The 13,237-nt window shown below is 37.6% G+C and overlaps 1 protein-coding gene across 1 annotated transcript in view; it reads left to right on the top strand.

Annotated features, from left to right (window-relative positions):
* The first annotated feature begins 5,188 nt into the window (after positions 1-5,188).
* The window catches only part of LOC140243521 (NXPE family member 3-like), a 40,314-nt gene continuing 32,265 nt past the window's right edge, over positions 5,189-13,237 (top strand). The window contains exons 1-2 of the mRNA XM_072323192.1: positions 5,189-5,290; positions 11,668-11,928. Coding sequence (XP_072179293.1) covers positions 5,189-5,290; positions 11,668-11,928 — 363 coding nt within the window. The remainder of the gene's footprint in view (positions 5,291-11,667; positions 11,929-13,237) is intronic.

The raw sequence follows: 13,237 nt of genomic DNA, 5'->3' as shown, positions 1-13,237 counted from the left end.
TGTACAGTGTATGTGTGTGTGTTCCTATTTAAACAAATATTTTGGTCGCCTCTTTCACTGTCTTTGGGCCGCAAATCATACCCCTAATATCTGAGGACCTGTCTACGCTGTAACATGTCGCCTTTTAAACGCTGTCGCAATTAAAACAAAAACAAAATATCGATATGTTTATACAGTCTTTGTGCAGGACAGTCTACATTACTTGTTAAAGCACTTTCCTGCTCAAATCCGCTTCCTTCCTGCATATAAAAGGTAATTTATAAACAATACGTGTGCTGAAGCTATCGATTTTCAAAACCGAGTATTTGGTAACGTAACAGAAAAAAAAAGAACTCTCGGGCTAATAGAAGAAATAAAATACGTTGCCTTTCTGCTAACAGCTATGAGTGTTTGACCAAGAAGGTATCACACACTGCCTTGGTTTGACTCACAATATCCTCCTTGACGCATGCTGACACAGACGAGACTAAAGACCACAGCAGCTGTTCATTTTGTCGCAGTTTCTTTTTTTTTTTTTTTGTGATAAGATCCCGGCGTCCTAGCTCGGTGTCCTTTTATATATAAAATTGCTGGGATAATGATGTGAGTGCTATTGTGCAATACATTGAAACACAGGAATGTAAGTAGGCCTACATTATTCAACGCTTTACAACACGAGTTTAGCACGCCAACTATAACATTTCAGATTCGCGTTCATGATCCGTGATCGTATCATAATAGTCATTACATTATGTATTTCTCTATTTTCATTTATCAAACGGCTGTTTTCGAATTTTTCTTCATGTATTTGTTGTGCAGTATGTCAGTTTGTGGATATCATGAGGCCTACCCCCATAATAGTGTTTAATGAGACCTCCATTAAGAGCAGACGGGTATAATGTAGGGCCTACTTGTACCTATAGTCTCATGTATTGTAAACTTAACGCATTCTTTTTCGTTAAAGATTATGACACGCATGATTTTACATGATTCTATCACACACAAACACACACACACACACACACACACACACACACACACAAGATAGTCTTGAGTCATACGCAGTTTTATACCGTTGTATACCTTTTTAATAATTGATCGTGTATTAGATATTCATGTTCGGAAAAACAGTGCAGAGGGAAAAGACAAAATATAACCGTCAACTTAAATTACACTAAGCCACAAACTGGATGACAAAGGCAACATTAGACGAAGATAGTGACGTCTCAGGGTCCTATACAGGGTCTGACATTAGCGGTGGCGCGGTGGCCCGGAGCCACAAGAAATAGAGGTTGCACTGAAAACTTTAAACTAGTCTGTCTGTCTGTCTGCTGGACTAGCAAAAATGCTAGCCCATAAATGTTAGTCCAGCACGACGGACTAGTTTTACAGCAGAAATACGAAAATATAAAGCTAGTCTGTCCTGCTGGACTAGCATAAAACTAGTTTTCACGAGACAAACATGAAACTAGTACTGTACAATGTACCGCAAGCAAATTCAAAAAGCTAGTCCAGCAAACTAGTCCGTCTCGACGGACTAGTTTTAAAGCTAGTCCAGCATGTTAGTCCAGCAGGACGGACAAGCTTTTAGTTTTAAAGCTAATCCAGCATGTTAGTCCAGCAGGACGGATAAGCTTTTATGCTAGTCCAGCAACCAGTTTAAGTTTTCAGTGCATGGGCCACTATACATATTTGCGAGTGTACACATCATTTTTTTTCTGTTATCTAATGTGCTTTCCAAACCCAGAACTCTCGCACCCAGAGTTGCAAGAGCATGCCATGGTTGCCACATTGCCGCTAGTCTACCATTTTTATATGCCTCAATTCAAGATTCAGGAGGATAAGTGTAGTGAACTTGGTCATGATACGTGAAGTATATTTGATATTTATCCTTCCCGCCATTTTCATATGATAATAATCATCGTTTATATTCTTTGTTTTATTAAATTATTCATGTTTTTATGTCTGCTTGTTAATATAATTCTGTCACAGATAGTGGCCTTTGAAACAATTTTTTGCATATCTGATAATTTTCAAATAGTTATCATGGTTTATTGTATCATTTTAATGCTTTATCAAATTACTACTTTTGTTATCTTTTAGGGCTATCCATATCATTGTAGGGCTACAAAAGAAGAGACATTTCACGATTTTTGTGGCCCATGGGTTGATGGCCCGAAGAAAAAAAAAAAGAAATGTAAAGATCGGGCCTTGTCTTATTGATATTCTTTCCATGCTGTTCATGAACTTTTATGCGTTGCGCGCTTGTAAAGCACCATGATAACGAGATAGACTATGACGTCAGTCTCTGCTCTGTGTATAATCATTCAATCTTATCTTATTATGATATTTTGCCTTATGATGATTTGTTTTTATTCGATTCAATTCAATTCAAATCAAATTATTTCATGTCCATATAAAGTAATACAAAGCAATAATACATAACGCTTACATGAGTACATAACATTTTAAGGAACTTTGAATCACATAATAAGTTTCAACAAAGCATGATTACAATATTATAATGAAATCAACTTCGGTTTTTAGATAGATAAACAAGTAAGCAATGCAATCTTATTTTGTAACTATATTTGGAAATCAGTGAAAACGTAACATAGATATTAAAAAAAAAAATCATAAAACACGTCCGCGGAGTTTCATTTGGAAAATATATAAAAAAAAAAAAACATTCTTTCAAACGTGAAGAGTTTATAGATCAAATCGTCGTCATCGCTGGATGAGAAAAAACCCAACAGTATTATGGTGTCATACGAGTGGAACGATATGAATAGAAAATGAAAAGAATCTACGACATTTTCATATTTATTACAAGTTCTATTTCACTTACCTCGTAACTGCATGACTCGGGGTAATTTCTCACCCTCTCCCTTCTGCAAAGCCGGCTGGAGGAGGTAAACCAAAAGCCCTTCCATACTTTCCGCCCGTGCCATTGCGTCATCAGGAAATTCTTAGCAGAGGTTTCTGGAGCTTAGTAGGTCGGTGGTGTAGAGTGAGCTTCAGCAATGTACGCTTATGAGACTGCAGTTCATTGTACAGTAAACCGATCGTTGCAAATATTTAGTGTATTGTCTAAAGATTAGATTTTTAAAGGAATAGCAATGCATGATCAAGCGCTAGAATTCGTGTGTGTGGTGTGTGTGCGTATGTGTGTTTGTGAGCATGTATATGCATCAACAAAATGTTGTATTTATTAGGGGCCGCGGAACTAGGGGGCTGCAACCCCCATACTTTTAGCTCGTAACAAACAACAGAAAAAGCAACAAAAAAAAAAACACGAAGAAGAAGTCACAACATATATTACATCTCATACACTAGTTTCAATTCCCAAACTTTCCGCCCTTAGTTTCCTCTCATCTAATTAGGGTTGGATGGAGGGGGGGGGGGGGGGGTACTACTGACCTTGACCATGCACCCTCTGGTCCCAAAGCCCCCCCCCCCCCCCCACAAACACACTTAAAGAACGTTCCTCGGCCCCCAGTCATAGGCCTACATGTTGAGCTGCAATGCCGTTTGTTTATGGCTGTGTGGCATGTCCTTTATAAAGTCGGAAACGCATGTGCTTGAATATGAAACATTTTCCTTAAAAAAGTGTGTAGGCCTAGGTGTATAATATGTGTGTGTGTTTAACATGACACAACGACGAAACAGCGTGGTAAACGTGACATAATATCACTGTAGCATTTTAGTGAACTGTGGTGAACTGTATGTGCAGATACCTGTGACATATGACAGGAAGGATTAAACAATATCTACTTTTTTATTCTTGCGTTCACATGATCTACCTCATGTTATGCATTTAAAGTGATGCGTCAGTGTCCAAGCTCACTGAAATAGATTGAATAAAATGATCTTAATCATCAGAATTACTATAAGAATACGTTGAGTGTTGAATTTTGAAATTTTACCAACATATTTAAGAAACATTTTATTGGTCCAAATTAAATCGGCTGAGAGAGTGTGAGGAAATGATTTTATCCCTCCGCCGGATTTCCATTGGCTCGCATATAAATGTTTTCTTTAAATGGAGTGGATTGAATAAAAGATAGTATCTTCCGCATGGAATTATTATGGAGTTGAAAATATTTAAAATAATGAGTTACTTCTCACAGAGAGTCAGGGTAGCTGTATCACAGACATAAGCTTATATTTTTACAGATATGCCGCTTATATTTTTACAAATATGCCTCATACTACTGCCAGAGTTATCTAGCCATGTATAGGCCATACATTGACCTAATTCACACACAATACACATCTGCGCGGGTGTTTATCAGAACGTTTAGAGTAGGTATAAAGGCTGGCTTCCGTCTATCAATTTTCAGCTTTCATTGCTTGGCCTGTGAATGGCTAATATGTTAAAGGTCCTGTTTACCTTCGGGAGCAGTGATTTAAACATATTTTCAAGATATCACATTTGATGCATATGTGTAGGTCTGTTGAATCACAAAACATCCTACCATATAAAATTTTCTCAATAAAGCCTAAAATATAAGGAAATATCAGTATTTTTCTCAATAAACTATATCTGTGGACGGTTTAGTCTAGAAACATTTTTATCATTCTATTGTTCACATTTTGTGTATTTAACAATACTTAACATCGATTATATGGATTAAAATTTTTACAGGGGTTGTTTCTATCCCCGACTCACATTTCAGAATTATTTTAAAAGCACTAATGCTGGGTTTTCGTTTCATCTTGAAAAGGCAAATTATGCCTTTAAACTATGTTCTGGTTGGTTGTTGTGTTCTTAGTTTGATTTGTCAAGTTGTGTCATCTGCTCGCTTCGTTCCGTCCCCATTTGTCCGGTCGACGGTCTTCGGTAAGGCAGTACCAGCCGCGTGTTTGGGTTCGACCCGATTGAGGAGGTTCGGTGACTCAAGAGGCTGGTGGCGGACAGTCCTTGTATTATTTTGCAGTCAACCAGTAGCAGACCATCAACGCCTATCCGCATTATATTCGCGGCATTCCTCTGCAACATATCACATCAATCGAGTGACTATTCCATCGCCCTCTGGTAACCGTACCACCGGATCTCTACTGACGATATTAAGAGAAAGGTACCAACGTCGCGATCGACAACATGGCATCCACAAAATTCTTGCTTCTGTTCAATGTGCCTCTCCTCGTCTGTATTTGGTATATTGCTCTATACTCTTTCCCTTTTCTCGGGACTTCTATCTGGAACATGAGGAGCGCCGCACCTGCTCCGGTTCCACGGTTGTCACCGCAGCTGAACGCAACGGCCGGCGGAGCTGGAGGAACTGGCGAGCATGGGCTTGATATCCTGGTTTGTCCGTTATTCTATTAAATTAATTTTATTTTTGAAGGTGATTGTTTTCCAGCAGCGTCAGGCGTTCGAGGACCAAACTGTAACAGGTAGATTCTTATTTGCAACGCATTCAAAATCGGTTTTATTTTTCTTCTCTTGTGTAACGATTAATATCATTTCACTGCGTTTCATTTATTTTGAATTGTTTATCAATATTTTTTTTTTCATACCGAAATTGAAAGTTAAATGCTATATCTACTTTTTTTCAGTTAAGATAGTATAATCAGTGCAGTATAAGGCCAAATGTAAAATGATACGCAGCTGCTGCTTCTGCGTATATTCACGGTATGGCCTACTATATAACTGGAAAGAAAAGGCATGAGTTTTCCCAAAGACTCCAATTTGAAAGTCAAGAAACCTAGACTCTTAACAGATTAAGATCAGAATTACATAATCACGCAGTGTAGGTTCTACATCGATATACTTGGCAAGTTTCACTTGAATATCGTCATATCAATTATGAGAAGCATGTTTCAAAGACAAGGGCGATGCATTGGCAAGATACCCGAATATTTTATTGTAAATGGAATTTATGGTTAGGATCAGAAAGTATTAAAGAGCACAAGTCTTTGCGGTAAGAATTGAATTACGTAACAAACCACTAACAAAATACATCTCATAATAACCCTTGGAGCGTTATGACTCTTGAAACATAACGCTATTTTTGTTGTTGTCAAGGGCGAAAGTATTACATTTTACCGTGGCGGTCCTGGGTATAGGCCTAAAATTCCGTTTTTAGCATACCAATAGATTCAAGAGCCAAGTACATATGCTACATGGCAGTGAAGAACAATCATAACATCGGTAAAATTGTTATTAAGTATTGGAGATGAACAAATGATGTCGTTGATCTGGAAAGGATTACGAACAAATTATGAACAAATCTTCGGAATAACGAACCTTCGGAATAACGCCACAAATGTTCGGATTAACGAACCCTTTTTCATTTTCGGATTAACGAACCTCTATACCAGGTATAGGAAATTGCGTGTTTCGGATTAACGAACCTTCGGAATAACGAACCTTCGGAATATCGAACGTTCGGAATAACGAACAGCACCCGGTGGTGGTGGGGGAATGAAATTGGGTTCAAAGGGAATAAGACTGTTGTGACTCCTTTCTTGAACCTCCTTGGTGATGATAATAATGAAAAAAAAAGATGCCTCGCTATTTGAGTTAATTCAACGTAATGATCATTAGTGTACTGCTATCATAATGGGTGATATTTGTTCAGTTCAATTCAATTCAATTCAATTCAATTCAATTCAATTCAATTCTTTATTTCATTTTTCGGCAATTACTTTTTTAGTAATAGAAAATAAGGTGAGTAGAACTATGCGAGATGAAAAGAGTGTACAGTAATTGTAGAACCTGACAATAATTATACATCGTCATAAAAACTCAAGTGATCAGAAAAGTAAACAATACGCAAAATTCGGAAAATGGGGGGACCCACTAAAGAGACAAAGCAAATTCCGAAGGTTCGTTAATCAGATCAGCTTATCGATCACACTTTCCGTATAAGTAGATGTTTGTTGATCTGAAAATGAAATCAGGTTCTTTAATCCGAACACTTTTTGGCGTTATTTTGAAGGTTCGGTTTTCCGAGTTTCGTATAGTTTAGTTCAGAATTGAATAATCATTATGTGAGATTCGTTCATCGATCCGAAAATAAAAGAGGTAGAGAGAGAGAGAGAGAGGGGGGGGGGGGGTAACGAGGAGGGAGAGAGAATTGCCTACTAACGAACTTTCGGAATTGTGAACATTTTTCTTTCTTTCTTTCTTTCTTTCTCCGTTTTCGGATTCAGAAACCTTCGGAATATTAAAACAAACCTTCGAAATAACGAAGTGCAACAATATTGAGTGTAAGAAGAGGATATGCAATTCCTGTAATGATACATTATTATATGAAAATACATAAATTATATATATGATAATATAAACATACATAAATTGCAATGACTTCCTGGGGATTCAACACCAGCAATGAACAATTTGAATACCAGGACTATTTGGAAGGGCCATAATTGAATTCTACGAATAACAATTGTAGAATGACACATGAAGTGTTCGTGGCTTGGATTATGATAACATGCAGTCAACTTATTACTGAAAAGTGTTAAATCTCGTGATGTGCGCTTTTGGCGCTATCATAATGCAACCATTGCCTTGAATGAATATTTCAGGCTCGGTCTCCTTTGACATGACCATTTCAGCAGACCACACACACACACACACACACACACACACTTTCGTATGTCATGTTTAGTATTTATTATGCACACCATGGAAATATCAATGACTACGGTATATTTGCGATTCCATTATACAACGCCCTCATAATGTTCATCGTGTAACCCTGTGCATCCCTTTGACATAGCCACATAACCTATGACATGATTGTTGGGTGGGGTGCCGCGGTCTCTAAACTAGAAATACGAATTTCTATCCCTTATCCGTTTTAGTAACTGACGGTAGTCAAAACAATGACTCTTCATTCAATTGGTTTTTAATGTAACTGATTGACAATTATTAATTGCCTTCATCGACCTCGATAAGAACTCTATTTTTCAATGTTTGAGTAATACTCTGTAGCTATGATAGTAGCGGCAGAACAGTATAATGTTTGATTATAAAATATATTTCAAGTAAAGGTGTAAAGGTCCCTTTAAGACATACATCTGGTTTGCGCACAAAGAACAACGTGTGCACCACACAGTTCAGCGTAATGTGCTTTATGGTTACATGACATTATAGTACTGACCAGTCTGGCGAAGATTAATGTTTTGGCCATCCGGTCTGAACTTCTTGACGCACTGTGAGGGGGCAGACGTGCACACTTTATGTGAAACTACTACTTAGGTAATGTCATGGCTCACTGTGACCGCGAGGATTGAAAAGCATTGACTGCAATAGCAACTACTGAGAAGAAAGAGGCGTCCAGTAGCCTACCAAGTCTCACGCAGTAGGAGTGAGTTTCACTCCCCGAAAACCATCTCACGCTTACCCGGCCGGCAATTGCTTTCTCACGCCTCCTTGAAAAAAAAACCCAAAACCCAACAACAACACTGCAGGCAGATCAAGCCCGCTTACTCTTAACTAATATTGAGTAAGGTAGACGTTGTCCTTATTTATTTATTGTTTATTTATTTATTCATCTATCTATTTATGTATTTTATCATTTATTCATTTGTTCATTTATCTATCAAACTATTTATTGGCTAGAGGATTCTTACACGGCTGTATCTTACAGTTATTTTCCTTTTCAAACTAATGATCCAAAGAGGTCTCTGAAAATTCTACGATATTACTCGGTCATATATCAGACATACGTTCTACACTCATTCACCCTTGACCAAAATTTGGGCAAACATGCTAAATATCCTGTCTCGTAAGACAATCTTCCATAAAGAAAAGATAAGAATTATGCAAGTAAAATTATATGTGCGCCAAATTGCGCAATTTCTATTACAAAAATGAAAAAGCTCAAAAGGGGGAGAAATGTGCCTCCATCCCCTTCGGGTGTTTCACTATAAATCGGAGTTTCTCGCTCTCAGCCACTTGAGAAACTTGGCATCTTTGAGTGTCCTGTTTCTGAATATTGTTAAAGGCTTCTCATCAGTTGGTAAGTTGGTTTCTCCTCTGTAAAATTAATAAATTGTTTTGTTTTATGAGTTGTTTTCCTTAATTGTGATTGATATATTCAGATCCTCAATGATGGGAATCATGAGGATAGCTCATATATTGCTTCATAATCATCGTGTATCAGGACTTTTGATTGGAACAATAGTTGGGCTACTGAACAGTAGCTGAATCTTGAAGCAAATGACCGAAGGAGAAGTTTGCTATTCACTGAAGTTCGATGAAGAACTAGCTGACACACATGTAGTGCCTGATGTAGTATTATGATTTGATCGTACTGTTCAGAAATGTTTCTGTGCCATTTGCATATTCGGTACGACTATACGTTGTTGTGCTATTTTTGTTATGTTGATAATTTCCAGTTAAACCACAGGGGCCGCGGAAGCGGGGGGGGGGGGGGCTGGGGGGCTGCTCCACACTTTTGGTTCGTCAAAAAAAAAAAATCGAAAAAAAAAAATCGAAAAAAATCACAACACTCATGAATTTCAATTCCCAATGATTCAGCCCTTAGATTCTTGGTCTTGGTCTTGACCTTGCCACCCCCCTCCCCCCGGTCCTGCAAACCCCCCCCCCCCCCCACACTGAAAAACGTTCCGCGGCCCCTGAACCACATCAGTTCACATCGACAAACATCTGCACACAACACTTCACACATTGGTTTACTACACTTCGCTATACGTTTCACACGCCTTGGGCCAGTGGTGCATGAAGGGTGGTGATCAATAATCTCAGGGGGAATAGATATTGTATAATAGCACTGGAGTGTCCATGAGAATTATGACCTTATTGTTTGCGTGGAGATAGTCGACGTGCGTTTGACACACACACACACACACACACAAATATATATATATATTATATATATATATATATATATATATATATATATATATATACATATGTACATACATGATATACATATATATTATATATATATATATATATATATATATATATATATATATATATATATATATATAATAGCGTGAAGTGGGCGTAGAGTTGTACGTGATTGGTGCTGCATTGTAAGTATGAAGACCTGTAAAAGGGTTGAAAGCTTGGCAGCAATAAAAAGCAATAAGTGAACTAGAACAACGTCTGCTAGCAGCCCTTCTTCCTCCGCCACGACTATAAATCAAGGGCATATCATAATATGCTCTGTCGGGATTCCAATAGGCGCTAGTCTGAACATGACATGTGACAACGGATCACAATATCATATAAAAATGGGAATATTACTTCCACTCTTGCGAATCATCCGCGATATTCTTTTTTTTTTTTTTAAGTAGGATTTTTAAGTTTGATTTAAGTTTGTTTTCTGACCCCTGCCATTATATATAGTTTCTTCACACGTCACCACAATAGTTCCATGTATGATATAAATACAAAAAGACCTGAGGGAGTGGACAGAACTCTTACCTGAACTGTGGCATCAAGGATATCTTGAAGATGTTTTAAAGGGAAAATGCAGTCCAAATATAAGTTAGTCTGATAAGAAAGAGTAAAAGAATTCGAGTTCAATGGTATAATTTTGATCGAAATCGGATGAAAAATAAGGAAGTCACATTTTTGAAATTTCGCTATTTTTGGGGGAGACAGTTCTTGAACAGTCAATATGAATATATAATATGGCAAAGTGAGTATGTCATTCCATCACAACTTGCCATATAGTTTGTACACACAATTTACAAATTTCCAGTTTTTCATTCAAACGCAATTATGCTCGAGGCTCAAATCCTCGCATATCTAACTGATCACTATTCTGAAGTTATTCAACCGGGAATACCATTATAACTTCAAGCACACGCTTACGATATGTGGCCTGAAGCATTTTTCACCTTATAAACGTTCTCTTTTATCTGGCGTCGATTATCACCGTTGATAATAGATTTGTAAGTTATATTTGCACTGTATATTCTCTCGTCCGCAATGTTGAAAAATATTATTGATGAGGTTATTTTGTATTGAAAATTTTTCAAAAAAGAAGATGTTATTAATGATTTTGTTTTTAATCGAAATGATGAAAAAATGCAGAAATAAATCCAGACAAACAAACAAACAATAACATCATGTTTCAGACTTCAATGACATATACATTGGATTTCCATCATTTTTTTTTTTGTACACCATCAATGGAAAATTGTGAGGGTATGACATGGTCAGCTCACTCATTTGCATATTCACATCCACTGTACAAGAACTGTTTTGCAGAAATTAGCAAAACTTCAAAATGTTATTACTTCATTTCAATTCATTTCATTTCAATTTATTTTCATATTTCTCACATATATCACAATAAAGTATATAAATACGAAAATTATACAGAACATAATTTAAAATGGAACTTCACCGGAATGTTCAAAAGTTTGTCTTGGTATAAACACAAGGCCTGCATACATGCGAGTTAAACTAAGGTCGTAATGCGAAAAATATGATGGGGCCTGCGTATAGAAGCAAGTTTGTAGAGCCGCAGGTCCCGTGATAAAACGTGATAAAAATTTCTTATTTTTCATCCGATTTCGTCAAATTTTTACTGTTGAACTCGTAAGAGGTCTACTTATAAATATTTGGAGCACATTTTGTTTGACTTTTCTTGGAAATTTTTCATGAATTGCACATCAAGTATCTCCTCGGACGGTTTATTTCATTATTATTATTTTTTTTTTTCTCTTGGAATTCTCCACTAATTATAGGATGCTAATACATCATCAACCCCCGGTGATCAGCGTGGAATTACAAGCTACGAAAAGTCCTTCTTCACGATTACAGACCCCAAAAGGGAGTACCGACTTTGTGATCGTATCGAGGTTATAATCGAAGCTAGAGACGACCAGGACAGGCGGAAGTTGAGAGGGGGTGATTACTTCCGGGTGAAGATATATAACGGTGCCCTCAAGGCCGGGGCGTCGGCAGATGGAATAGACGTACAGTATATTGGAGAAGGGCGATACAGGGTGAGTTTTCTACATTAATTTTCACATTGCACATACATTTCTACATTTCATATAGACCTGCAACATAACAGGAACTGCATGCTGTATGTTGGATGTTACATTATTATAACAGGTACATTGTACTGAAAGATAGACCTGCATTAATTACAGATTCAAATCCAAGAAACAGCGCCCGTATTTCATATGACTTCCCTTTATTTCATTTCAAAATCACTCACTTTCACTAATAATGCATTCAATGCAAGTGACAAACTAAAATGTGAAACAATCGGAAAGTGAAAGTATAGTGTATGCAATGATCATGGAAGGCACATGGCTATGAAGAAGAGATATAAATGGGAGAAAAACAAAAATTTGAAATGTGCCTGCTGTTCGGATGATTTCCTGTTAATGTTTGCGGAACCTACCACATGACTGAGGGCTTGTATCGTATTCTGTACGTCGATAATAATAGAAAGGAAGTCTGACTACCCAGTATTCCAAATATTTCTGGTCTCCGTATCAGCTAGCTTGTTAAAAACAGGCTTACATCGTGTGTATCGTATTACTATGTACCATTCGGCAATCGAGCGACACCACGTGTCAAATTAAGGGACACGATATAAAGAAAATATAAAGAAAATTCAACACGTTTTCACTTTTTTCGCATATAGAGCACTTGACTTTCCTCTTTCAGAAGGTGGGGGAGTAATATTACCTTTAACATTATTGTGTCCGTGACAAGTCGAGGAAATTTGCATTTTTTTTTCAAAAGTAAAATTGTGTGAAATTCTCTTTATATTTTCCTTATTTCGTTCTACGCATGTGACATCATACACTGTAGAAGTCTTCTCATCCATGCAGCAGTGACTGTGCAGATACTTTAAAAATTCATAACTTTTGAACGGATTGTCCGATTTCCCCCAAACTTTCACTGATGTGCCCTACTAATATTGCTGCATTCACTCAGTCCACATGTATGAAGGTGGACTTGTCCTTTAACAAATTTGGGTTTTGGGGAGGGGGAGGGGTTAAATGGGCAGGACTCGGATTTAGGCTTATACGGTGCCCGCCTTAGGGCTCCTGGTGGGTCTTAGTGGCTACAGTATTGGAAGGGTCTGGGAAAAAACCCGTGTAGTGATTTTGTAAGCCTATAGTTGGCACCCTGCTGAAGTTTATAAAACTACTTGGGGTCATCCCACTAGAATGACACCCACGAGTCATACAGCCTACTAGTTCGACATTGAAAACATGTCCACGAGTCATACAGCTCACGAGTCGTACAGCCAATGAGTTCGACGCTAGGCAAAGAGCCCGTGAGTTCGACACT

This window comes from Diadema setosum, chromosome 20 (assembly GCF_964275005.1).
Source record: "Diadema setosum chromosome 20, eeDiaSeto1, whole genome shotgun sequence".
Taxonomy (NCBI): domain Eukaryota; kingdom Metazoa; phylum Echinodermata; class Echinoidea; order Diadematoida; family Diadematidae; genus Diadema; species Diadema setosum.
The sequence above is the reverse complement of the archived record's forward strand: the minus strand, read 5'-3'. Positions and strand labels throughout refer to the sequence as shown.